At 40.5% G+C, this 27,258-nt stretch overlaps 1 protein-coding gene and 1 long non-coding RNA gene across 2 annotated transcripts; both read left to right on the top strand.

The window, feature by feature from the left end:
- Positions 1-152: 152 nt before the first annotated feature.
- Positions 153-24,657, top strand: LOC127633191 (1-phosphatidylinositol 4,5-bisphosphate phosphodiesterase delta-3-A-like). Its single transcript, XM_052112059.1, has 10 exons — positions 153-522; positions 3,157-3,324; positions 8,609-8,865; positions 12,254-12,349; positions 14,102-14,254; positions 16,677-16,859; positions 21,320-21,619; positions 23,051-23,186; positions 23,313-23,462; positions 23,567-24,657. The coding sequence occupies exons 1-10, from the start codon at positions 423-425 to the stop codon at positions 23,692-23,694; spliced, it is 1,671 nt and encodes a 556-aa protein (XP_051968019.1). The 5' UTR covers positions 153-422; the 3' UTR covers positions 23,695-24,657.
- Positions 10,841-18,403, top strand: LOC127633846 (uncharacterized). Its single transcript, XR_007969265.1, has 6 exons — positions 10,841-10,934; positions 12,254-12,349; positions 14,102-14,254; positions 14,830-14,952; positions 16,677-16,812; positions 17,395-18,403. It is a non-coding gene; the product is annotated as an uncharacterized LOC127633846 (long non-coding RNA).
- Positions 24,658-27,258: the final 2,601 nt, after the last annotated feature.

Raw genomic sequence — 27,258 nt, 5'->3', positions numbered from 1 at the left:
TACATTTATTTTTATGTCTATGTCTAATATCATTTAAATGGGATATTCTCTTAACATACTTTGATATATCCGATTATTCCTTGGGGTTTTAGCGCATAGATGGATAGGGCATCTTCATTGGATACCTAAATCTGTGCTTTAAACGCTTTAATGCAGCACCGTTATATTTGCATCGGTCAGAATTGGTTTTTATGGTAGAGTTACTGAAATAATAGTAATATAAATTAAATTAAATATAAACAGCAAAGCAAACCGATCAAATGAAGTTTAATTTCATCTAAAGGTTCTTCAAAATTCATGGCGTCATCAGATAGGGGCAGTGTCTTTGCTGTTTCATGAAACATATAGTCTTCAGCTAGAAGAACTGAGTCTGCACTGCATAGTGACTGTGTTTTTATCCTCATAAACCATCCAGCCAAAAGATGCAAAAGGACCAAATCTGCGTCATATCGAAAAACGGGAAGGGGAGCAATGAAGCCGGGACGTCCCAACCAAAAGCAGACGATCCCCTGAATAATCTGGGTAAGATGTGCAACAACATCTGGAATTTAATTATTATTAGGCTATTATTATGTTTGGTTTTTTTTCTTAGTAGATGCTCATTCTAGAGCATGCTTTTAATTTAATGTCACTGAGATAGTTATATTTTAATGTGAATTACAATGAACCGAGGCAATTTTGTGCTGGCAAAGCTGTGTGGTTATTCCATCTCAATTCCTCAACAGGTTTAAGATAATTTATTCACAAAAATGCTTAGGTTTCTCAAGGGAGAATGGAGGGAATGAGGAAATTAGGGAAGCCAAATTGGAAAATGTGAACTTCATTTTATTTAGATTTAGATTGTTTTTTTAACTTTAATTTTAATTTAAAATGTCCTTATTGACATTTGCATGGATGGATCCAGTCAGCGAGACCATAACTATGCAAACTGATAACGGAAAAAAAACCCTTCTCTCTGCATTTCCTTTTTGAATGAAAATGAAGTTAATGCACATATACTTTCCAAAAGATATGTACACTGATATATGACAGTGTTTTAACATGAAACATTTTAAAGCAATAAAATAGTAATAAAGAAATAAATAGGAACACTAAGCCACCCTAACTGAAAATAATGTGTTCCCAGAAATCCATGATCCATCATATGTTTATTCTTATTTCATTTATTAGTTAGGAACATGAGGCTGTGATTTATGTTATTTAATGAATGGTTGTTTTATTTGAGTTACTCCACTGTTTTGTGTGGGCTTTACCGTTTTGACCATTATATGTTTATTATTAACCATGTCTGATGAAAATGTGTCTTTTGATGAATTTGGCTTTGAGTTATTTGACTTACCATCTTATTGCCTATGTTGTTATGGTGGTATGTGTTGTAGCATCAAATATAGATTTGGAAGTATATATATAAGCAGTTTCGTTTATTAACATCATATGTCATGGTTTATATAGTTAAACTAAAAAATATAATCCACACATCAGCATGCCTCAAATTGTTGCTTTTTCCCTTTGTGTGAGACAGTCTATGGTCCCTATCAGAACTCATCAGTTATCACCAGTTATTAAATAACAGCCCAGTGCTGTAATTCAGTGAATCCTCAGTAAGAACCAGCTGCAACAGTAATTGAAGGAAATACCCCTTTGGGATACATTTCAGGCAGTGCACTAATCACTCCTCAGACTAAAGGGCAAGCTAATTGTATTGGGGCATGGGCATCTTAAGTACTGTATATGCTGTTTCTGAAACAGATTGCTTCCAGTTTTAGCATATTGTGCTTTACTGTTAGTCAATTTGACTTGAAATTAACAAGTTGTAAATGGCATATCTGCATCATTTCATGCATTATTACCAGACTGTGACCCATGACATGTGTTGTTACAATGGTACCTTTGTTAACAGAAGTATGTTGTTGAGGTGTTTTTTTAGACTTGTATAGGGCTTATTTCTGATCAGCCCAAGGAGAATGTGAGGCTCTTTGATAAAAGAACTGCACAGTTTCAACAAATGGATGGATAGTAAAAAAAATTATTCTACACTTGACTCACATTAGATGTTATTACGGTTAAACCCTAATTTTGAATAGGTGGTATAACAGTCTTTGTTTTGATGAGCGGTGAAGCAGAGTTAATTTGCAACTTTAGAAAGTCCAAAGACAGTTTAAGCCCTTGCATAGTAGTTAGTGCAATTGCTTCAAGTTAGAGACTTAGTTTCAAGTTTGGACTTAAGTTTAAACTTAATGGGATAGTTCACCCAAAAATGAAAATTCTCTCATCATTTACTCACCTCATGCCATCCCAGAGGTGTATGACTTTCGTTCTTCTGCTTAAGATAATCAAAACATTTTTGAACAATATCGCAGCTCTGTAGATCCATTCAATACAAATCAATAGGGTCCAAAACTTTGAAGCTCAAAAAGCACATAAAGGCAGCATACAAGTAATCTATGCGACTCCAGTGTTTTAATCCATGTCTTCTTAAGTGGTAGGTGTGGGTGTGAAACAGATCAACATTTAAGCCTTTTCTTACTATAAAAAGGGATACAAATCACCAAAGACAAAAGAAGAACTCTTTGGAGAGAAAAGAGCACTTAGGAGGGCTGTTTGAAAGACTGTTTTGGTCACATTCACTTACATTGAATTGAACAACAGCTGACATATTTTTCTAAAAATCTAAAAAAGAAAGTCATATCTACACATATGAGATGGCATGAGGGTGAGAAACTGAATTTTCATTTAGAGCATTGAACTGTCAACGAAAGTGCCCCAGTTAAAAAAGGCATAATAAAATGATGACATTTCAAACAGAAATGTGTTCACAATTCAGAGCCTTTTTAGAATCCGGAGTTTACGTGAATGCTCACCATAAGTCGTGAAAATCACCATAAGTTTCAAGTTCAAACTTAATTTAATATTCTCCTTATAGTTTTGCTTAATAACACCTTAAAAGGCTTAATATACTCAATAAGGAAAATGTTATCATTGTCAGCCTCAATCATCTGCTTTTGTATTCCACAGAAGAAAGAAAGTCATGGGTTTAAAATGACAGAATGAGGGGGTGTAAATAAAAGAAAAAATAATTTTTGGGTGAGCTATCCCTTTAAGTCCCAGTTTTAGAGCACCACAATGATCATTCCTTTCTAAAATGAATCCCTGCAGGGGTCAAGGATGATGAGGATGTGAAGATGATGCTGCATGGCTCTTCCATGATGAAGGTGCGAGCTCCACGCTGGCAGAGGAAGCGTATGATAAAGTTGCTGGATGATGGAATCACGGTCTGGTGTGAATCCAACAAGAGCTCCAGCAAAGCCAAGTCTCAGCAGTCCTGTGAGTTGCCATTCTCAACATTTATCTGTGTTTATGCACAGAAGCAAATGTTTTAAGGCTTTTTATACATCTGTTGTTGAATAGATGATAAGTGATGTTCTGTACTCTGTGCTCTGTGCTAAGAGAGCCCAGCTCGGGAAATATACCTCTTTATTATGGTTGTATAAACAGGCCACAGTCATTACAGCGCTGATCTATTTGCAGTTTATATGGGAGGTTCCTCTTTTTTCTCTAATTACAGTCTATAGCCCTTCACATTATGGTTTGCTCCATATAGTTACATGAATAATAATCATTGCCCTGGCAACTGTGCCACATGGCCTAAATTAGAATTATGGTCTTTAATTGCTTCTAGTTAGAGTGTGTGTGTGTGTGTGTGTGTGTGTGTGTGTGTGTGTGTGTGTGTGCCTTTAGGTAAGAAAAATCATAAATGAGATCTCTTTAATATCTAATTTGCTTCTCCTAGACAGCAATAGGATTAATTGGAGAGAAAATTGAGAATTTTGCTCAAGTCTCGTGCTTCTTGGAGTTTTCTCATAAGAAATCGACCCGTTATCTCACATGCCTCATATTTGTTAGAACAAAATAAAAGACTGGTCGTTCTTTTTAAAATGAGAGTACTCTACTCTAAGTGGTGGTTGAAATACCAATTGCATTGTTGCAAGATCTCACAAGAGAAATAAGCAACCTTTTCTGGAAAAAGAAGCCAAAAAGAAGCCAATTCCCTCACCAAAATAAGCAAAAATAAGCAATACAATTTTTTCTTGTGTGGTGAGTTTATCAACATAGAAATCTGTTAAAGCATCCACAGCAGAATGAAAGGAGGATACACAGACTCTGTGCTATGAAAATATACCTCTTTATTATGGCTGTATAAACAGGCTTCTCCTGGCACAGATACAATTTTTAATTGGCAATTTCAATGTTTACAGCTTCACAAAACTCATCAACTTCACAGACACCAAGGACTACCTTGTGCCAGGCTCACTCTCTCTCTGCTGGAGGCATGGCTGCTTATATGCCGCTCTCCCCGTGCTCACTGGAATTTGAGACAGGAGTTAGACATAATCTAGCTCAGGTGCAAACACCCTTACCGCTTTCTCTCCGGACGGATGCTTGACCCTGCCCCCCGCTGCCACATATCCCCACTGCCTGACTCAGGCTGGGGAAGACATCTTTGAAAAGGAAGTCGGCGACAGCCCGGTCTGTGCACCACCTTGAACTTGAATGGCTGAAGAGCCAGATATCAATGGGTGATCCTGTCGTGGAAAATCTTTGAAGAATCTCTCTAAGATGCAAGAAAACTCTCAGAGTCCAGGGTTCCAGATGCCAAAGAAGTTTATTGTGTCACCAACAAACTTTAGAAAGGTCAGCTGTCCATTCTGAATACACAGTTCCAAGTTCTCAATTATATACCTTTTAGTTATCTCTTCTGGACCCATTAATCTCTCATGTTCACTATCGCTGACCAATGGGCCCACAGCCCGTGTCCTTCCACTTGCCACCATTATTTTTCAGGCCTTCTCCTTTTTAACTTGCCTGTCTGTTTTTAAAAAAGGATACATTCCTGACTGGCTGCATCACCGCCTGGTACGGCAATAGCACCGCCCACAACCGCAAAGCTCTGCAAAGGGTGGTGCGAACTGCCAGACACATCATCGGAGGTGAGCTTCCCTCCCTCTAGGACATCTATAACAGGCGGTGTGTGAAAAAAGCTCAGAGGATCAGCAGAGACTCTAGCCACCTGAGCCATGAGCTGCTCTCAATGCTTCCATCAGGCAGGTGGTATCGCAGCATCAGGACACGCACCAGCTGACTACATGATAGCTTCTTCCCCAAGCAATCAGACTTTTGAACACTTGACCTCTCATGATCAATAATCAGCACTGCACTTTATTCATCTTATATCTCACACTGGACTATCAAATATATTCTCCTCAATACAACTGCTGTTCATATATTTTTTTTATACTCTTTATTTTTAATTTTAATTTTATGTGTATTCTATAGTGTGTATTGTTTACTGTACATTGTATATAATTATTGTGTTGTGTAATTATGTGTACATTTGATATGTAAATTGTGTTGTGTAAATATGTTGTTTATTTTAATTGGTATAAGTTCCGTCACTGTTTCACTGCTATGTTGCTCGGAACTGCACACAAGACTTTCACCTACTGTTGCACTTGTGTACATGGTAGTGTGACAATAAAGTGATTTGATTAGATTTTTATTTCATTTCATTTGTTTACACATAATATCAATTGATTAATCCACGCGTTGGTATCTTTCATCTTTGCATATTCCCTTTAACACATTTCTGAATTTAGGCCAATTAGTCCCCAAAATCAGTGGATGGTTGAGGCGGGAACTAACTGCGGCCTCCACTCTATGTTTTGTTCCTGAAAATTTATCACAAGGGGCACACATTTCACCCTCACCCTTTGGTAGTGCCCAAAGCTTCACGTTCAACCAAGCAATGGTGGATAGTGGTTTGATTACAACCCGTGTCCACCAATGCTTGGTGAGTACCCCCCTTGACTCTTAACGTTATCTGGTACACTCCGGCCCTAACAGGGGCAGCCTGCAGAGTGTCGGGGACCACCGTCCCCAGCTCCATCACAGGGCACCTCCGCGGGGCAGAAACAGGCTCTTGGGAGAGAGCAGAGTGAGAGAGAAGAGGGGGAAGATAATGGGGAAAACATAGGGGAAGGGGAGACAGAGTGGGAGGGTTCTTCGGCCCTCTGGTTAGGGTTAGATGGTCTCTTCCAGCGATGCTGGGTGGTGGCACTGGACCCATTCCGCCATTCCTCATGGTTGCCGATGGAAGAGCTGCTCCAGTACCACCTTATCGATCACTCCCTCGTTGTCGTGGTCCCCTGCCAGCTGCCATCTCTGGCAGGCGTCTTGGAGCCGTTGGGTGAAGGCAAACGAGCGACCGGTCATCTCCAACTTCATTGAATGGAAGAGCTGGCGATGCTGCTCTGGACTACGGCCAGGATTTGTGCTGCGAATTGGTCTTCCCCGGACAGCAACGGGAGGAGACTGGCTGCCCACTGATCACGCGGCCAGCCCCAGATGTCAGCAGTCCACTCAAAGTGATCGAGGAACGCTTCTGGGTTATCTTCCGCCCCCATTATCAAGAGTATAGGCCGGGGCATGGGGCTGTGGTTGTCCAGGGACGCGGCCGGTGCTCTCGCCTGGCTGAGAAGGCTCCGGATCTAATGCCGGTCCTCTGCTTGAGCTCGAAGTATCTCGAAGAACCAACAATCGTGATCTTGCCAGAGCTCATGCAGGGATTATTGGTGGGACTGGTGTAGGCTGGCGAGGGACTTGAGGATCTCTGCCAACTGGGAGGACTCAATAGGGCATACTTCCTCCAACTTCACTTCCCTGGTTTCGGCACCAGTGTAAAGGGTCAACAGCAGAATGAATAGAGGACACGGAAATGGGCTTCTCCTGGCACAGGTAAGATTTTCAATTGGCAACTTCAATACTTACAGCTTCACAAATGTATTAACTTCACAGGTACGTAGTCTTACAAACTCATTAGCTTCACAGATACGAACAGTCATAAACTCATCAGCTTCACAGACACCATGGACTTCCTTGTGCCAGGCTCTCTCTCTCTCTCTCTCTGCTGGTGGCATGGCTGCTTATATGCCACTCTCCCCATGCACACTGGAATTAGAGACAGGTGTAAGACATAATCTAGCTCAGTTGCAAGAGTCTTTACCACTTTCTCTCTCTCTCCGGACAGATGCTTGACCATGCCCCCGCTGCCACAAAATCATAAAAAGAAGTTATTTAACAGTTACCCAAGTATAATTTTAATTACAGATCTGCTTCTGAGTCCAAACCTGGCAATGCATCATATCTAACAATAATTCAGTGAAGACTTGGAACCAACTGAGAAAAGTACTACTAAAAGTACTAAAATTATTTACTGCTAATAATGTTTGCATTGTATATGTAGTAATTATATATAGTTGTTAAAAAGGTTTTCATTCACAGAATACGATATCCACAATGGGCAATTAGGCAAAGAAATGTGAGATGCAGCAGTTTCCTTCAGGATCAAATCACATGTTTAATTTTTTCGGGCAGCATGAAGTGGTGTAGTTCCAAAAATGTACTGTGATAAATCCTTTGTCCTATGGCTTCATGTAAAAATTATTGTTACAAAAACTAACCGGTTTTAACCAATTATCAGCATTTAAAAATAGCGTTTTCACTCCGGAACAATTTTAACGTTCTTCTAAGAATTTGGTTCGTTTTCGTTTTAGTTCCTTGAACAATTTATAGTCCTTGATTTGAACTTAAATATTTCTCTTCAAATTCTAAATGATCTGAGCTAAGCTATCCACATCAATTTTATAGCCATATATAGCCGCACTCCACATAAAATTTTTGTGTCTAGTTAATTTTTCCAAAGGCAAAGTTGATCCTTAAAATTGTCTAAGAACTCCATTAAGTCTCTTGAGCTATTGATTAATTTCTGGTAATTTTTTGTATTTGTTTATGTATGATTTATATAGATCGGCTCTTACTTCAGCTTATGCTATTTAATAATGTGAAACTTCCAAGCTGAATGTGAAAAATTACACATATTCAAATGTTTTATTAATTTAATTTTAGCAACACAATTTTGTTTTGTTCTTTATAAATCAGTGTTAAAACGAATTGTTAAAATAGCTAAAATTTGGGTTTAGTCTCAACAAATTATTCTGTATGGAAACGGAATGGTTTTAACAGATGACAGAACACAAATATAGGGAATCTGTGTATCTGGTGGTCCATTGGAGCTCAAATGTCACAAAGTCCAGTTTACATGTTGTCATGCTCTTTGATTTAGTCCACTGCTGTCTACCTCCTGCACACTGGCACAGGCATTTTCTAATTTTAGAGGCTGTTTTGGCTTATATGATATATTGAACTATACACAGAGACTGGAAAAGAAAAGATGTCTACATGTTTGCCATTCAGTATTTGTTTCCTTATTTTGGCATCCTGGTCAATACTAACAATACTAAGGTGGTTGACATTAAACACTTTTGGAAAGTTGACATGTCCTGTGGTGTGAAATGTTATATACTCCATTTAAACCTATATAAATAAATATTTATAAAAGATATACATTTTAATCTAAAATCTTGATGTTGGTTTTATGTCAATTAAAAATCAGTTAAAATTATTGATTGATCTAAGCCTGGTTATGTTGCATTAAAAATACATTCTGCCTAACCATACCATATACCTCATTAGGCACCTGTCATCCTTTCAGTTACTGTGACAGATGTTGAGTGTGTGCGGGAGGGCTGTCAATCTGAGATGTTGAGAAACCTGGCTGGCTCGCTCCAAGAAGAGCAATGTCTCACCATTGTATTCAAGGGAGGGAGGAAGAGCTTGGATCTCCAATGTGCCACTAAAGAGGAAGCGCAGTGCTGGGCCCGTGGTATTCACACCTTGCAGGGCAGAGTCAAAAACATGACCCAGAAAGAGACACTTGACCAATATCCTTCAGCAGCACAAATAATCAAAGTCAGTTTTACTCTTGAGTCCCAGCTTATCAACCCAGGTCATAATCAAATCAAACATGACAAATCCTTACAGTTATTTGGTACTGAAAAGTTATTCTTGTCTTTTCCATCAAGATAATGAATTAAAGTCATCCTTCTAGCATTTCATTCTTAAAATGGAGAGCAAGTGTCTGCCAGGTTTTAGTTTTGAATACATTTTATTTAGTTTCTTTTTTATTTTAAATGTACATTTAAAAAAAAAAAAAATAGTTTCTGTTCACTCTGTGTTAGTTTTAGGGTAGCACTTTACTATAAATTTATATATGTTAACATTAGTAGATGTATTAGGTATCACGAAACAACAATTAACAATATATTTTACAGTATTTATTAATCTTGGTTAATGTTAATTTATAAAGATACAATTGTTCATTTGAGTTCATAATGCCTTTAAAAATGTATTAGTAGATGTTGACATTAACAATAACCTAAATTAATAAATGCTGAAAAAGCATTTTCCATTGTTAGTTCTTGTTACCTAATGTAGTTAACTAAGCTTAATAAATGCAACTTTATTGTAAAGTGTTACCAGTTTAAGTTTTTCCAGTTTTTTGTAGTTGAAGATAATATAAAGTTTTTCAATATATTTTAAAACAGTTTTTTGTATTTAAAAAAGTAATTTGGGGCTGCCAGTGTTGCATTGTTTTTACTGATATAATTTCAATATATTTAATTTTGTTAAATTTCTCAGGGCCGTTGTGTTAAAGGGACAGTTCACCCAAAAATGAAAATTCTTGCATAAATTACTCACCCTCATGCCATCCCAGATATGTATGGCTTTCTTTCTTCTGCCGAACACAAACAAAGATATTTAGAAGAATATTTCAGCTCTGTAGTTTCACACAATGAAAGTGAATAATAACCAGAACTCAGAAGGTCCAAAAGGCAGCAAAAAATGTATCCATAAGACTCCAGTGGTTTAATCCATAGTCTTCAGAAGCAATATGTTAGGTGTGAGTAAGAAACAGATGGATATTAAAATCCTTTTTTACTAAAAATCTCCACCTTTGACCAGCCCAAATATTTGGTGGCTGAATGTGAAAGTGAAAGTGTAGAATTTCAATAGAAATGACTTAAATATTGACCTGTTTCTCACCCACACCTAGCATATCGCTTCTGAAGACATTGATTAACCACTGGAGTCATATGGATACATTTATTGCTGCCTTTATGTAATTTTGGACCTTCAGAATTCTGGTTGACATGCAACAAAGCTGAAATATTCTTCTAAAATCTTAATTTGAGTTCAGTAGAAGAAAGAAAGTTATTCACATTTGGGATGGCATGAGGGTGAGTAAATGATGTGAGAATTTTATTTTTGGGTGAACTATATCTTTATGCTTTCTAGAGACGTTTACACGTCTGCTGGAGCTGTACATGAAATTATGCTATAACAGAAAATAAATAAATATAATGCCAATATTAGTTACTATTTTGTAGTATTAGTAATAGAACTATTATTAATTACTAATAGAACTATTAGTGGTTACAATTTGTAAACTAATTGTTAAGTGGGTCAATAATTACACAAAATGATTTTGTATGACCTACTGTATAGGTTTTAGTGTTAAACTCCTTGAAGTGATCCCAAATTAACTGAGGAAATACACATGGATGCATTGTCCTTTCATTTTGTCTGATGAAGACTTTTGTTAGTGGTTAGTTCATTCCCTCCTTTGACCAGGTGGATTGTAAAGACTTTTTCAAATTTTATAACGTACCGTGCATCAAAACCTAAAAATAATTTGTGAGCCTTTTATTTTATTTCAGTTAGGATTGGAATTATGAAAGTGTATTTTAGTGTAATTTCAGTTATTTCACAATTATGTTGTTTTTTTATTTTTAATTAAATGTTTTCATTCACCTTTCTTTATTATCCACCTTTTTCCTGGGAGTCTTTCTGGGGGAACAAATGTGGGTCGGTCTTCCGCCGGAAGTGGTTCTACAGCATTCCCTAGCTCTAGCTGCAGTCATTTTAGACCCTGTTTACAGCTGGTAATAAGACGCGTTTCGGATGATCCGATCACAAAGGTCAGTGCTAAGTACATTTATAAACTGGGTGCAAAAAAACACATACAGAGGAAGTCAAAAACCACATCGAATTTGAGGTTTAAAACGGCAGCAAAGCACCACCTCTCACCAGTCAATCGCTCACCGTACAAATGTTGAAATTTACGTGCGGTTTTAAAAGGAAATAAACATCTGATGGAAATAACCATCGGAAAACTTGAAAAAGCGATGACATACCCAAATATGAGAACTTCACAGCTCTTCCTTAGTGTGTCTGTATAATTTGAACATGCAGACACATCTGAAGCTGAACTAACACAGGAACTTCACTAAAACAACCAATAATTTTGCTTGAAATGTTGCGTTTGTGATTAAATCTCAACTGCATCTGGGAGAAAAAACGCACCGATTTTGTTTGCGCCTTCTTTGTCTTTATGACTTTTTTGCAGTTTATTATCATATAGTAACACACTGATATAGTGATTGATGTATGTCTATACTAAATCAGACACGCTCTCCTCAAAATTCCAACACCACAATGAAAGAATGAATGGACATACAGGGCAACAACAGCTGTGTTTACTTGACAACGGAAGTAACGGCCGTATTTCTCGCTAAGCATCACTGGACATAGGAAAAGGTGTATAGTTTTCATTGATAATAAAAACACTGGTGTCTGCATCTTATTCGAGAACATGTCTAAGTGTAATATTGATTTTAATTTATTAGGCATCATAAAACATTTAGCCTCTTTCCCTTGACCCCTCCCACCTGGATCCATGCTGAAACAAGCCGACATTAACCAAGATGGGAAAATGTCCTATGAAGAGGTGCAGACGCTTCTAAAGATGATCAACATAGACTTGAATGAGGAGTATGCTGCCAGCCTCTTCAAGATGCACTTTTCTACCCAAGCAGCACTTGACCTGTTTGAGATGTTTCAAATGGAATCACTTCAGTGACTAGTCACAGAACATATCTGCCTGTGATGCTGAGAAATCAACAGACAATAATGAATAAAAAGGCAAAAATGATTTTTAGAACGTTGTGATACCTCTGGTAAATCATTCTTGACCACTTTTGAGATCTAACTGCAGGCATTGTAAGGGGCCGTTCACACATAACGAGTGCTTGCATTCAAAAACGTCTAGATACAGGCATCCATCAAGGGCATGTTTAAATGAACACCAGACCACACCCTGTGTGAACAGCTCAGAATATTTGCTATAATAATTATGCCCTAATGCGTCCTGGGTGAACAATCCCTAAGCATATCTCTGCAGTAGAAGTTTTGGTCTAGCTGGATCTGTATTTTTTTTTTGTGTATCTTTTTGTAACAGAAGTGTGACAAGTCTGCAGATGGACGTCTAGAACATGAGGAGATTGAGCTGAGATTAATGCTCTATTTTTTTCCTATTCTGGAAAGTCATTCAAAGGTAATATTGGATTTTTTTCTTTTGGTCTTGGAGCAAATGGGTAAGTGAAAATAATATTTGCTGTGATCTTCCATTCACTCCCATTCACTACTTTCGAAGTTTACCCTGCAATCATTTACTTCCACGTCCACGGAGGCTAAAGGCTACAGCCCCTAGCGTTAATCAGTAGTGCACCTCTTTAGGCCAGGGGCATGAGGTTTACACACTGCATAGCTACCTACAAGCTGGCTACGTTACACTCACCCCCCTAAACCTCACTCCCATCTGGGTCACGGCACCACTGCAACCGGTCCTGTTCAACCCTCTCAGAGCAGGATTCGAACTGGGATCTCCAGCATGGGAGGAGGCGCGCTAACAAGGAGGCTAAAGGCCACAGCCCCTAGCGTCAGTCTCTCTTGTAGTGATGGGCATTCCGCTCAGATCACCAAAAGGAGCCGGCTTTTTTGGCTCCCAAACGGCTCTTTAAAAAAACACGTTTTGTATTTTTTTCAAGTCAAACAGTATGCGATAGTTTGACTATAATTGCTGTTAAAACAATTCTAATTAAATTATTAAATGAAATCATACTCTACCTTAACCACAATGAATTTAAAAATGCATTGGTTTGTTATGAAGAAGAATGCTATTAAACATTTGCATTTAAAGTATAATTTTTTATTGTATATAAACAAAGTGCATATAAATCTAACCATTCAAAACGAATACAATAGAATATTGCACCATTCTTTTTTGTTCTTTGAATTAGTTAATTATATTACTTTAAATATTTTGATTATTCATATCATAATTTTTTTATTTATTTTTATAAATAGATTCGGCTCTTCTGATATGCGAATGAATGACCCATCACTAGCCTCTTGAGGCCAGGGGAGTGAGGTTTACACACTGTACAGCTACCTACCAGCTGGCTACCATTACATAGGCCTATGCAACAGACTGAAAAAGTTAGGACCAACATTTTTGACAACTAACTTGTAAGACTAGTCTAAAACAGATTTATGCAACCAGCCCCAGGGGTATTCAGTCTTAAAGTATGGCATATGTTTTTATGCAACTGATGGAAAAAGTTAAGAACAGCCTTAAATGAACATTTTTGACAATTAACTTGTAAGACTAGTTTAAAACAGATTTATGCAACCGGCCCCAAATGTGTGTAATTTAGATGAATTTATTTTAATCATTTAAATTCCTGATAAAGGAGTAAAGCCTTCACATGTTTATAAATAAGGTTTTATATGGAACATATTCGAAACTCTCTTTTTTATAAACTTTTTTCTGTCTTTTTTTTTTAAGTCCAAGATAGAAACAGAGATAGAAACAGTGTAGCATCCCAGTGCTGTAAATATCAGCACTCTTCAAAGTTTCCTTGTCTAATTTTATTGGAGAACTGGAACTAACTGTTATATTTTATTATTTATGGTTTCTTGTAACAAAAAAGTAATTGTTTTACACAATCATCTTCTACCCTCTCTTTGACCTTTAGAACTAAGCAGGCACTTTTGCTGCTGCACCTTTTAGACTTCTACGACTTCTGTGTAAATTACCTCATTTATGATTGGCTTACGACTTCACATGTTAATTGAGTTACATAATTTCCTCTTTAAAGGAAAGAATGTATAAATACATTATTACTATTCTATATGCCAAATGCAGTAGCTATCTCTTCCAGTCCTTACAAATATTTCCTGCCTGGTTAAAAAAGCAGAATAAATGCAAATAAATTACATTCATGGGCGAATGGTTGTTTTATAGGCTTCACCATATCCTCTTATTCTGTCTCTGGAGAACCACTGGTCTGTGGAGCAGCAGACGATCCTGGCCCAGCAGCTGCGTTCCATTCTGGGGGACAAACTGCTTACCAAACCTCTTAATGATAAGCCATTGGAGTGCCTACCATCACCAGAGGTAATGCGGGTTGGCTTTCTGCTAATTTACCTTCATGCAGTTTTCATAAATTGTACTATAAAATCTCTCTTCTCTTTTGCCTGTTTTATATTTTATGCAAATATTCTGTATACCATGTGGAGGTCTGTGTATACCTGTGATAAATCTGAGAATTGCATATATCTAGCCCTACCGGTATAAGGATACTTCTCATACACACCAGATGTAAAGATATTTGAGATGTACTTTTGATTACACCGTGTAGTATCTATTGCTATTTGATTGTCCCAAACATGCATGGACCAAACTTTGTATTATGTTATATTTAAAATATTTTATGTATAATCAGTGTTATCAATCTCTTACTTTAAGGTACTGTGTTACCATTGTGTGCTGGCATGCACTGAAAATGTCCTTCAAAGGCTTAAGAAGTTAAGAGATGAGTTACTGAGTACTCTCTCTGTTAGGATAAAATACACACCTGTATATTACTAGCATATGATAATTTGCAATAGCTATTTGGTGAAATGAATGTTGAGCATTGACCAGATGTTAGAATAACTCTTAAATGGAAATATGTGTTCATTTTGTGGTAGGACCTTAAATGAAAGATTTTGCTAAAAGGAAAGAAGAATAGAGTGGAGCAGGATACCTCCAGCACTGACTCAAGCTCCTCAGAAGATGAATCTAAAGGCGATAGCAAACCTAAAGTCCAAAAGGTATGTGTTTGTGCGTGTGTGTGTGTGTCTTTGTATGTCAAGCTTATATTTGTTATAAAGCAGGTATATTCAAAGTCCTGGCCCCACCCACATGGTTATCATTGGCCTGCCATCCACAATCCAGACTTGAGAATACACCCTGAAAGCATGTTGATTATAACACTATCAAATCTATACTTAAGAGTAGACAATGAATAAAGCTAGTCAAACTTTATTTTAAAGTATGTGTACTTTCAGTATACTTACAGTGTACTTACCCAAGAAAGTACTGAGTAAAATTAGGCAACTACATGTATTTGATATGGGTTAAGGTTAGGGTATGTGTTAGGTTTAGGGTTAGTACCTAGTAATTACTGTAGTTGTTGTAATTATATAGTAAGTAAATGTAGAACAGGACTGTAAAATAAAGTACTACCGCAAACCTGTCTACATTTCCAGGGCTTAAAACGGAAGCGTTCTAGATTTGTCATGATGCTCACTTGCATTATGGAAATTACTCATGATTTGTTAATTATTCAGAATAATTAATACATTATTAATTGTTACAAGTCATGTTGCTGTTTTTTTCATAATGAACCAAAGCATCAGGATATGCAAATACTGACTGGTGCATCATCACAGCTGTTTGCAGCATATTCAAATATGCCTTCCATTTAGCAGCAAAAAGCTTTCTATTATCAGATCTTTTAATTCACTTGGCCCTGTTTACCCAGCATTTTCTCAAAAAAAAAAAAAAAAAAGAAAGAAATAAGGAGGCCACAAAGTAAAGTAAACTGAGTGTCACTGATACAAAGCATCATTAACATTTGTTGCATGTAGCATCTGGGCTGCATTTCCCAAAAGCAAAACCACCAATGGACGATGCTTTTGTGAAATGCAGCCCTGTCCAGTTCAATTTCTTGTCTAAGCAGTTTGATATTTGTCAGTTAATGTATGCAGGTACTGTATACATTTTTGTTTGTGGGTGGTTGACTGAGCAGGTAATATTTTATGTGAATATACAGAATAAGGGAAAGTGTATATTTTAGATGATGTATCTACAATAACCACTTTTCAATTTTAATCACCTTTTGTTTTTTGAAGTTCACTTAAATAGCACAGCAGTATGGCAAATGAGTTTCTAAAAGTACAAATATTCAGCATAGTCTCCCAATTAAAGAAATATTCTGGGTTCAATCGGCAGCATGTGTGGCACAATATTTATTACCACAAAAATATTTTTTTAAAATAGCCAAAATCACAATTACAGAAAGCCACTTACAATGGAAGTGAATAGGGACAGTCCACATGTAACTACATCATGTAACTTCATTCATGTTAGCATGATTTTAATGTCATGAAATCAGGGATTTACTGGTGTTCCAGTGTTTACCAGGAACTCTGAACATTCCTTTAGTATGGGTTCTGCATGTAGTATTATACTGTATAAGAATTAGAAACATTTTGTTTAAAGTAGTTAAATGTATGTAAGCATTGCATGTCACACTGCAGGACTCTACTGTCATTTCTTGACATGTCATGTCAACTACCTATGTATAAGATGATTTTAAAAGTATCTATCCATTCCTAGATACATAAGTGTTTGTTCTCACCGTCTTTGTGCATGTTCATTTTGTCTCAGTGTTATTTGTGTTTGCCTGTGTGTCTGTCTCTGTGTTTGCATACATGTGTTGGTGTATATCTCTGGATTTTTAATGCTCTCCCGTGTATTTCTGCTTTTCCAGAGTCCAGAGCTGTCTGATCTGGTGTTGTACACCTGCGGCGTTTCCTTCCAAGGATTTAATCAATCTGCCAAGAATCCTCCCAATGAGATGAACTCTTTCTCTGAGAGTGGCGCATCGAAACTTATCAAAGAGTCAGGTATTGTTTGCGAGTGCATGTTTGGCCGTGTGGGTCTAACCACAATTGTATTAGATTTTTTTCTTAAACGGGAAGTGTGTAATTTTTGCGCCACTAGTGTCATCTAATGAAATAGCAAAACCTATGACTGTTTGCAGACATGATCCTTGAACATTTCCCCCGTCTTCCTTTGGTCGATCAGATAGATAGTCACTCAAACTCATGCCGTTGGTTGAGCCAGTGTTGTTAGGTCAAGCTGGCCGGGATGCTCAAACAGACAAAGCAATGTTTTGAAGCCACTCTGTTTAAAATTTTCAACCAACAATTGGTTTACATTTAGTTGTCCACATTTAATATCCACATTACGTCAGGAAAAGTATGCTTACTTTAGTATTAAACGTTTTTTAACTATGAAAAAACTACACACTTCACCTTTATCCAGATTCTGCAGTCAAATGAAAAGTCAAACCTTGTGTAATAATCATATCATAGTCACGTTTCCATAATTACTCAGTACTAAGTGCACGGCTTGTTTCAATGACCATCAAATTACTGATGAACTGAACTGTATTTTCTGAGTGTTTGTTTCTCTCCCATTTATAGGGAAGCTCTTTGTGCGTCACAACAGCATGCATTTGAGCAGAATCTACCCATTTGGTTGTCACGAACCCCGCTCCTCTGCTTCTCCCCGCATCGTCTAGCACACACACGCACACTCCCTCACTCCGCCCCCTCGAGCTTTTCATGCTCTTTTTGCTCGCTCGAGCCCTCATGCCCACTTTGCTCCTACTCGCTCACATGCTCGTAGGCAATCTCCCTTCCTCGAGTTTCTCACGCGCTTCCAATCCCCAGAACATTATGACCACCTGCACTCGCGTCATCTGCACTCCTGCACATTAGTTTCACCTGCACTCGTCTCATCACCTGTCATGGTTTACACCTGCACTCGCCCCAATATATATCACTACCCTTTCGTCTCACGGTTGTTGGTTATTTTATTTAGTTTCCCGTGTCTTTGCCCCCCGCTAGTCTCGTCTAGTTTTGAACTCCTCTTGTCTTCCTCTTAGCTTGCCAGCTCCCCTTGTTCCCCTGTCTTTTGCTCCCACTAGTCTCGTCATTCTTATATCCTGTTTCCCCGGCTCTCGACCCTACACTTACCTCGACCATTCTCCCTCTGGATTTTCCCCACTGTACCTTCGTCTGCTCTTTAAAAATAAAAGCAGTTTTGATTTACATTGTGACTGTCTCGTCTTGTGGGTGTGTGAGCGGGTTACAGAATAACCAACCTCACCGTAGACAGTCACAATGCCCCGCGCTATGGATTCGCGCAGCTCACTGGAGCGGAGAAGCACGTCACATTCGGCGCGAGGAGCTACAGTGTGGAGAGATGACCACGCGCTCACGGCCCAGGGGCAGCAGGTATGCGCTATTTCTGATTTGTTTCACCCTATTTCACCTGTGTCTGCCCCTGAGCCCGTTTATGCCTCCAGTGCATTTCTGAGCGCCGTGCACTCTCCACCCCCGGAGAGGTTTTATGGCTCTTCGGACGCTGACCAAGGGTTTTTTATGCGAGGCAGTGGTTGTGTAACTCATAACACCGCCCTCGACATTATGGAGCCAGCGGCCCGACTCGTGGGGTTAGCGCCAGGGAGTCAACCCTTGGAGGTTTATGTTGTGGATTTTTGTGCCCTGGCCAACCAGGTGAATTTTAATGAGGTGGCTCTGAAAACCATTTTTCAACATGGACTGAATGAGCCAGCCTCATCATTCATGCCTGGTGGTCGCTGCTCCCTTAACCTGGCTCAGTTTATTGACCTCGCCCTACTGTACGCTGGTACCTCGTTTACTGTAGGGGAGGCAGACACTGAACCAGCGTTCTCTACCACGGCCCCCGTCTTGAAGCCTACCACGGCCCACGTCTTGAAGCCTACCACGGCCCCCTTCTTGAAGCCTACCACGGCCCCCGTCTTGAAGCCTGACACGGCCCCCGTCTTGAAGCCAGACACGGCCCCCGTCTTGAAGCCAGACACGTCCCCAGTCCCGAGGCCTGTCACGGCCCCAGCCTCGAAGCCTGGCACGACCAGCGAGTCAACGCCAATGCCTGCCACGGCCAACGAGCCAGCGCCCATGGCCCACGAGCCAGCGCCCATGCCCGCCATGGCCAACGAGCCAGCGCCCATGCCCGCCACGGCCAACGAAACAGCGCCCATGCCCGCCACGGCCAACGAGCCAGCGCCCATGTCCGCCACGGTCAGCGAGCCAGCGCCTGTAGCCTCGACCGTCCCCATGGCCACGTCCCCTGTTGGCCGAAGACGTAAGAGAAGGAAGAGGGCCCCTTCTCCCCAGTCTCGTCGTGTGCTCAAGACCGCAGAGGTTCCCTCAGAGTCTTCCACAGCTCTACCGACCTCTGCTCCGCCCCCAGTGTCTTCCACGGCTCTGCCGGGTTCTGCTCTGCCCCCAGTGTCTTCCACGGCTCTGCCGGGTTCTGCTCCGCCCCCAGAGTCTTCCACGGCTCTGCCGGGTTCTGCTCCGCCCCAGTGTCTTCCACGGCTCTGCCGGGTTCTGCTCCGCCCCCAGAGTCTTCCACGGCTCTGCCGGGTTCTGCTCCGCCCCAGAGTCTTCCACGGCTCTGCCGGGTTCTGCTCCGCCCCCAGAGTCTTCCACGGCTCTGCTGGGTTCTGCTCCGCCCCCAGAGTCTTCCACGGCTCTGCCAGCCTCTGCTCGCCCCTCAGAGCCCTCGCGGCCTCCGCCTCTCGAGTCTCCCAAGGCTCCTCCTCCCAAGCCTCCCAGGGCTCCTCTCAAGCCTCCCAGGGCTCTTGCTCTCGAGCCTCCCAGGGCTCTTCCTCTCAAGCCTCCCAGAGCGCCGCCTCTCAGGGCTTCTCCCCTCGAGTCTTTCATGGCTCCACCCCTCAAGCCTCCCAGGGCTTCTCCTCATGAGTCTTTCATGGCTCCACCCCTCAAGCCTCTCACGGCTTCGCCTCACGAGTCTTTCATGGCTCCACCCCTCAAGCCTCTCACGGCTTTGCATCTCGAGTCTCTCAGGGCTCTTCCCCCTCATTCCAAGCCTCTCAGGGCTTCTCCTCTAGAGTCTTTCATGGCTCCATCCCTCAAGCCTCTCACGGCTTCGCCTCTCGAGTCTTTCAGGGCTCCTCCTCCCCTCAAGCCTCTCAGGGCTCCACCCCTCGAGTCTTTCATGGCTCCACCCCTCAAGCCTCTCACGGCTTCGCCTCTCGAGTCTCTCAGGGCTCCTCCCCCTCTCAAGCCTCCTAGGGCTTCTCCTCACGAGTCTTTCATGGCTCCACCCCTCAAGCCTCTCACGGCTTCGCCTCTTGAGTCTCTCAGGGCTCCTCCCCCTCTCAAGCCTCTCAGGGCTTCCCCTCTCGAGTCTTTCAGGGCTCCTCCTCCCCTCAAGCCTCCCAGGGCTTCTCCTCACAAGTCTTTCATGGCTGCACCCCTCAAGCCTCTCACGGCTTTGCCTCTCGAGTCTCTCAGGGCTCCTCCCCCTCTCAAGCCTCTCAGGGCTTCCCCTCTCGAGTCTTTCAGGGCTCCTCCCCTCGAGCCTCTCAGGGCTCCTCCTCCCCTCGAGCCTCTCAGGGCTCCGTCCCTCGAGTCTTTCATGGCTCCACCCCTCAAGCCTCTCACGGCTTCGCCCTCGAGTCTCTCAGGGCTCCTCCCCCTCTCGAGTCTCTCAGGGCTTCCCCTCTCGAGTCTCTCAGGGCTTCTCCTCTCGAGTCTTTCAGGGCTCCACCCCCTTCCAAGCCTCTCAGTACCCCGCCTGACGAGTCTTCCACGGCTCCGCCTTTCACTGCTCTTCCCTGGCCCCCTGACCCTCTCCGGTGGCCCCCTGACACTCTCTCTGTACTGTGGCCTCTTCCCTGGCCTCCTGACCCTGTTCCTATCCGGTGGTCACCTTCTAGACCCCCGGACCCAGTCCCTGTCCTCCAGCCGCCTTCCAGACCCCCTGACCCAGTCTCTGCCCTATGGCTGCCCCCTAGATCTCCCGACCACCCGCCTGTCCACTATGTTCCCCCTGACCTTACCTTGAACTGCCCATGGACTGTCTCACTTCCCTTTGTCTGTCCCCCGATCATCCTGCACCGCCTCCCGCGGCCGTCAGGAGCCGCCCTATTCAGAGGGGGAGTACTGTCACTGAACCCCGCTCCTCTGCTTCTTCCCGCGATCGTCTAGCACACACACGCACACTCCCTCACTCCGCCCCTCGAGGCTTTTCACGCTCTTTTTGCTCGCTCGAGCCCTCACGCCCACTTTGCTCCTACTCGCTCACATGCTCAGTAGGCAATCTCCCTTCCTCGAAGTTTCTCACGCTTCCAATCCCCAGAACATTATGACCACCTGCACTCGCGCCATCTGCACTCCTGCACATTAATTTCACCTGCACTCGTCTCATCACCTGTCATGGTTTACACCTGCACTCGCCCCAATATATATCACTACCCTTTCGTCTCACGGTTGTTGGTTATTGTATTTAGTTTCCCGTGTCTTTGCCCCCCGCTAGTCTCATCTAGTTTTGAACTCCTCTTGTCTTCCTCTTAGCTTGCCAGCTCCCCTTGTTCCCCTGTCTTTTGCTCCCACTAGTCTCGTCATTCTTATATCCTGTTTCCCCGGCTCTCGACCCTACGCTTACCTCGACCATTCTCCCTCTGGATTTTCCCCACTGTACCTTCGTCTGCTCTTTAAAAATAAAAGCAGTTTTGATTTACATTGTGACTGTCTCGTCTTGTGGGTGTGTGAGCGGGTTACATTGGTCAGCGTGTGCAATCTTCTAACTACAACCCTCAAGACATGTGGAACGCTGGCTGTCAGCTGGGTAAATATAATTTAAAAAAATAAAAGTAAAACATCATGCAGATTACTGCAGAGTCCACCAGGGGCTCCACCGACTAGTCGATAAGCTCTGCCAGTAGTCAACATGTTGGAAGTCATGGGTCACATGACTTCAGTAGTAGTACTTCATTTAAATGGTGACAGAAAGTGGGATCCTAAACTTTTGGAGGCTCTGTACTAAATTAGATTTTGCATGCCTTGATGTGTAGGGTACAACGGGGCTAAAGGCTCCACATGGTAAAAGACATTGATTTTATTTTCTACCAAAACACTACATAACAACAAAAACCACCATAGTATATTCCTAAACACCTGTTTGTCACAACACACTGGAAGATTTTCCTGATCAATGAAATCTTTGTGTGTGGTGTGTAAAGATTTTGATCAATTTGGTCTATTTTGTATTATTTTTTTTAAATGTTGCAAATTTATGTTGCTAATGGAAATCACTGAAACATTACATAACAACAACACATTTATTTTGAGACAAAATTTTCAGTTTTGTTTAAGGTCATTAAATCAAACATTTTTCAATAACTGTCCAATAAGTGAAAGGATAGTATTTGGGGTCAGAAGCCCCCATGTTGTAGGGGCTAAAAGCCCCTATAAAACACATTGTTTTTCTTAAGTGAGGCGAAAAGATTTGTTGTGAAAAATTTTCAAAGTGGGCTTACATTGACTCATTCAATCATAATAGAGATTAATTTGTTTATAGAGTACCTGAGATGTTTTAAAATGCCAAATGTGTTTGAAATGGTTGACTATTTCTGAAGTAGTTATTTTGAGTTAGCATCATCTTAATTTGTTATTCAAAAAAGCATCTTGCTGTCTATATGCTGCTGTAACTATTGGCCTGGTATCTACAAAATTATTATTTTTTTTACTAAATATTGATGGAGCAACATAAAAAAATACAAATAATAATAATAATATATATATATATATATATATATATATATATATATATATATATATATATATATATATATATATATATATTATTATTATTATTATTATTTTTTTTTTTACCTTGATACATTTTGTGAACAGAAAAAAGAAGAAACATTTCCTTAAGGGGTGCCTTTACTTTGTATGACAAACAGACCGTGAGAGTTATTCACTCTCAACTCATTGATGAACTCCTGAATACAGTGCATAAATCAACAACACGTCACGAATATCAAACCTCATTGGTTCTTGTGTGTCTTTTGACCAAACGTTACTGCTTTTAATGTGGCTTTATGGAAATGTATGGTGATATTTGTCCTTTATGGAACTTGGCCACTTGGAGTCACTATGCAGTGTGCAGACTCCAATTTTTCTTTTGGTTTCGATTGAAGAAATTATTTCATGCATGTTTGGTATGACATGAGGGTGAGTAAATAATGACACTCATTTCTGTCTCCTCTCTAAGGTGATATCTGCCCAGCAGCTGCCTAAACCTGACAAAGAGAAGCTCAGATCTATTGTAGACCCCCTTGTATGGGTGGAGACTTACGGGGCTCCCATAGACACCAATAAAAAAAAGACACACCATATCGACAATAATGGTACATCAATTATGATGCGTCCTGGGTGTGCCAGGCAGATCTTAAAACTATTTTTGCATAATCCTCACTTTCTTTCCTCTGGGGAGCAATATAATAAAAAATTACTTTTCTCCTACCCTCCATCAGGCTTTAACCCCAGATGGGATTGCACCTTTAAGTTCATTCTACATGTGCCCGAGCTGGTGTTAGTGCGCTTTAAGGTCGAGGACCATGACTTTACCACAAGAAATGACTTTCTGGGCCAGTTTACTCTCCCTTTGACAAGCATGCGTACAGGTATGCAGCTGTTTGTGAATTCATATTGTTACTATTTTGTTGCTAATAACACAAACATTTCTGTTTTTACTGCACATGCTTATTCTATAATATCTCTCCTGCAGGTTACAGACATGTACGTCTGCTGAAGGCCGATGGGTCGAGCATGACTCCCTCCAGTCTCTTCATCCATGTTAATCTTTCCCCTGGCGACTGCAGCCCGGCCAGACAAACAACCACACATACAGCTTGAGAATAAAGCATGCAGTTTAAGCACCTGTCTAGTGGCCTGTCTGGGAAGGTGGTACAGCTTTTACCAACTTCTTTAGACCCAAAATATTTGTCACTTGAGTGTGGGAATTCTTATACCATTACACTGCCCACATATGCTGCGACACATATTATTACATGATTTGAATGGTGCCTGTGGAGCCTAGGGGGGCGGGGCCGGTCGGAATATTGCGTGCCCGGTCCCGAATCGGCCTGATGAGGCGCGCGAGGGATAAAGGCGGCCAGTGACGATGGTTCGAGAGAGAGAGAATTACGGGCATGTCCGTCATGTGTGCGTTTGTGTATGCTTTTGGTTTAAGTTCTCATTAAATATCATTTATATTGACAAGCCAATAGTATCCAGCTGCAGACCCGCAGCACCACCAGTTTCAGAACCCCAGTTTCAGAACACCAGCGCCAGAACCTGAAGCGAGGGGCGGAGCTTACGTTCAAAACCGAGTAGCGCCACCTAACGTTTTGGAGAGTACTTTGCTTTTATTACAAATGAAACATCATACTTTATACGTATGTTATAATGATTCTTTAAGGTACAGTACAATAAGCACTTTAAACATTGATCTTGTGTAATATAATTGTATATAGTTATCCGTTTCATTGTATTATGAGAGTTACTTCCTGATCATGATGGTGAAAAAAAATGCTTGAAACTTATGGGCATTTTATATAAAATATACTTTATTTCACAAGAACATGTGCAGCATGCATTTTTCTTTATGTAAAATAAAACATGTCAAAAACTAAAAAAGAGAGAAAATTCAGCATAATTTTAAAAGAAACAATAAAAATATATACAACAAATGACCAATTCACCCCTAGGCCCATTTTATCATGACAATCCTGTATAAATTAAACTTAAACTGTATCAAATGAGGAATTCACTCTCAGGCCCATTTTGTCCTTACATTCTTGCTAAAATAACTCCATGTCATCCCTGAACACAAAATGAAATAGAAAGGGCTCTCTGGAAGCTTCTGACTGTTCCAGGAGATTGTTATGGGCCTTTTCCTTGTGGTCTTCATTCATTCGAAATGTCTCTACAAGAGATGAAAGCACCACACAATAATCTCAACGTAAAAAAAAAACCTCAACTATAAGGTAACATTAACTCACAAACAATGCATATAACAGAAGAACGTGGAACAAACACTTTAACACCTTCACAAGATGTCTTCAAAACGTCACCGCAAGGCTCATTTACAACACGCAAAAATGTATCGAACCATTATAGTATATTTTTCAATATTCTAGTATGTTTCTTATATATCAAAATACTTATATGAGTTTCCTGGCCTTTGTGTGACCCAGGAGAGAGCATATGAGGTTACTAAAAGTGTTGATGCTGCAGAGGCCACAAAGAGCACCCAGCTGTAACAAAATAATGAGACTAAGGACCTTGAAGATAGACTAAAGCCAAGTTTCTACCAGTAAAAAGATATCAAAAGGCTCTGTGAGATAATGGTGGCAAATAGTATCCATTGGTTACAAAAATAACAAAGGGGCACAGAAATGAGGTAATGCCAGATAACAAACTGTATAGAAGAGGAGGTTTTGGACTAAGACAGTCAGAACGGACAGCTGGCCGGTCTCATGTTTGTTGGTGTTCAATAAACTACAACTTTGGCATCTGGAACTCAAGACTCTGAGAGTTTTCTTACAACTTAGAGAGATTCATCGCGATATTCCACGACATATCTTTGGCGCCCAACTCGTGGGGCTGGCATTGAGGTCAAGGGGCAGAGGTCGCTGGTGGGACGGCTTGCACGAATCGCACAGAAACACTGGCGCCAGAAACTGAGGTAAGCATCTTTGCTTAAGGTGTTTTTGTGTGATCTGTGGTAGCGAGTCCCGGTAAGTGGCTTCCCTAAGACTTTTGCCAGTCCGGACATAGAATAATTTGAACTAATTGGCTAAAATAGAGGCGAGTTCCAGATTTCAAAAATAGGGGGTGGGATTGTTTAAAGAGAGTTTAAGAAAGTTTATTTGAAGAAGGTAGAAAAAGCCTGGGGTGAGTCGAGAAGCGACGCGCGTGAAAATTCCCGGTTAGGTGCATTTATTCAAGGTTTTGCCAGAAGAGTGGCTGAAAATCCTGTACAGGTGAAAATCCTAACACGGGTGGAGAAGTGAAAATTCGCGCAAAATTCCTCCAGGTGTTAGATTAAGTTATTTATTGCAGTGTTTGACGGAACCCGGACTGTGCAGAAAACGGGGAATTGTTGAACTGTTTGTGCATGTTTGAGATAATGAATAATGTGCATGACTAACTATGTTGTTGGTGCATGTGTGCTTTAATTGCGCTGTTCTTGTGTTTATTCAAATGCATGATTGCAATGTTGATGATGTATTGTGTGCAGAGGCAGAATAATACAGAGAATCAGGTGCACTAAGCAGGAAATGCTAAATGAGAGCAAAAGTGGAAATTGAATTGAAACAGTGAATTGAATAAAACAATTGTTGAAAAAGTATAAAGACGCAAAATGGCACCGGCTTCTCTGATAACTCCCTGCCTTGCTCTCGCTCACTGGTCAGCTGAACGGACAGCTCTGTGAGTGAGGGGAAGGGGAGATTCAGAAGACAAAAAATAGAATAATTGGGAAAAAGATAAAGAAAAGGCAAAAAGTTTTCCATTACAGTGAACAAGACTAGAGAAAAATGCAGAGACAAGTGAGTTTTGTAAAGTTGGAGATCAATGCAGATCTGAAGAGTGGGAGAGAGAATTGGAAAGAGCGCTGATAGAGTTAAAGGGAATCAGCGATCATTTTTGGAAAGAATCAGAGTACATAGATTACGCAGGGCAGAAGAGAAAATTAACTGCAAAAAAGGAGTTAATGAGAACCTTAACTGAAGTGGTGAATTTAGGAGAAATAGAACAGGAGTGGCCATTTGTTAACTGGTTGGATGTTGCGGTTAGGAATATAGATCCTAAATTATTTGTGGATCACATAACTACACTCTGTAAAGCAGGCCATAGAGATGAGATAGATATATACAGGGGACATTTGAAAGTGTCAGTCAAGGAGGCGAATATTCCTTACTTGAAATCTGAAGTGGCACATTATTGGGAAACGTTGTTTTAAGAGGGCAGACTTGGATAGGGAAACATAGATATGCATGATATAAAGCAGAATGCAAACTTAAGTGTGTATTGCTAATATAGACATAGATAATGATGCATTACTTATGTGAAAGCAATGTATTGCTCATGTTGAAATAAATATGTAATCAAAAATGAAAGTATAATGCATGATAAAGCAAATAATTAGAAAAATGAATGCATTCGTTTAAACACTTGTGACCATGCTGTATGTATAAGAAATAAGTAATGTATAATCATGTTATCCAGTTTAGACTTTGTACCCAAGATGTATGTATAAGTAGTATGTGAGGTATAACCATGTTTTCAGAAAAGTTTTGTAATTCACAAAATAAGATTATATTAACAAACATAAAGCATGAATAAACAAATAGTTGGTTTTGAGAAGAAATAAAGTGAAACCATATAAGCAATAAAAGAAGGAACATAAGCAAA

The sequence above is a fragment of the Xyrauchen texanus genome, chromosome 40 (assembly GCF_025860055.1).
Source record: "Xyrauchen texanus isolate HMW12.3.18 chromosome 40, RBS_HiC_50CHRs, whole genome shotgun sequence".
Taxonomy (NCBI): domain Eukaryota; kingdom Metazoa; phylum Chordata; class Actinopteri; order Cypriniformes; family Catostomidae; genus Xyrauchen; species Xyrauchen texanus.
The sequence above is the reverse complement of the archived record's forward strand: the minus strand, read 5'-3'. Positions and strand labels throughout refer to the sequence as shown.

Excerpts from the sequence above, each read along its gene's own strand:
- LOC127633191 (XM_052112059.1), top strand. The coding sequence starts at position 423 with ATGCAAAAGGACCAAATCTGCGTCATATCGAAAAACGGGAAGGGGAGC. Across the intron at positions 12,350-14,101 it reads TTCTGGAAAGTCATTCAAAG|GCTTCACCATATCCTCTTAT; the intron begins GTAATATTGGAT and ends GTTGTTTTATAG. Across the intron at positions 23,463-23,566 it reads TTTGACAAGCATGCGTACAG|GTTACAGACATGTACGTCTG; the intron begins GTATGCAGCTGT and ends TCTCTCCTGCAG.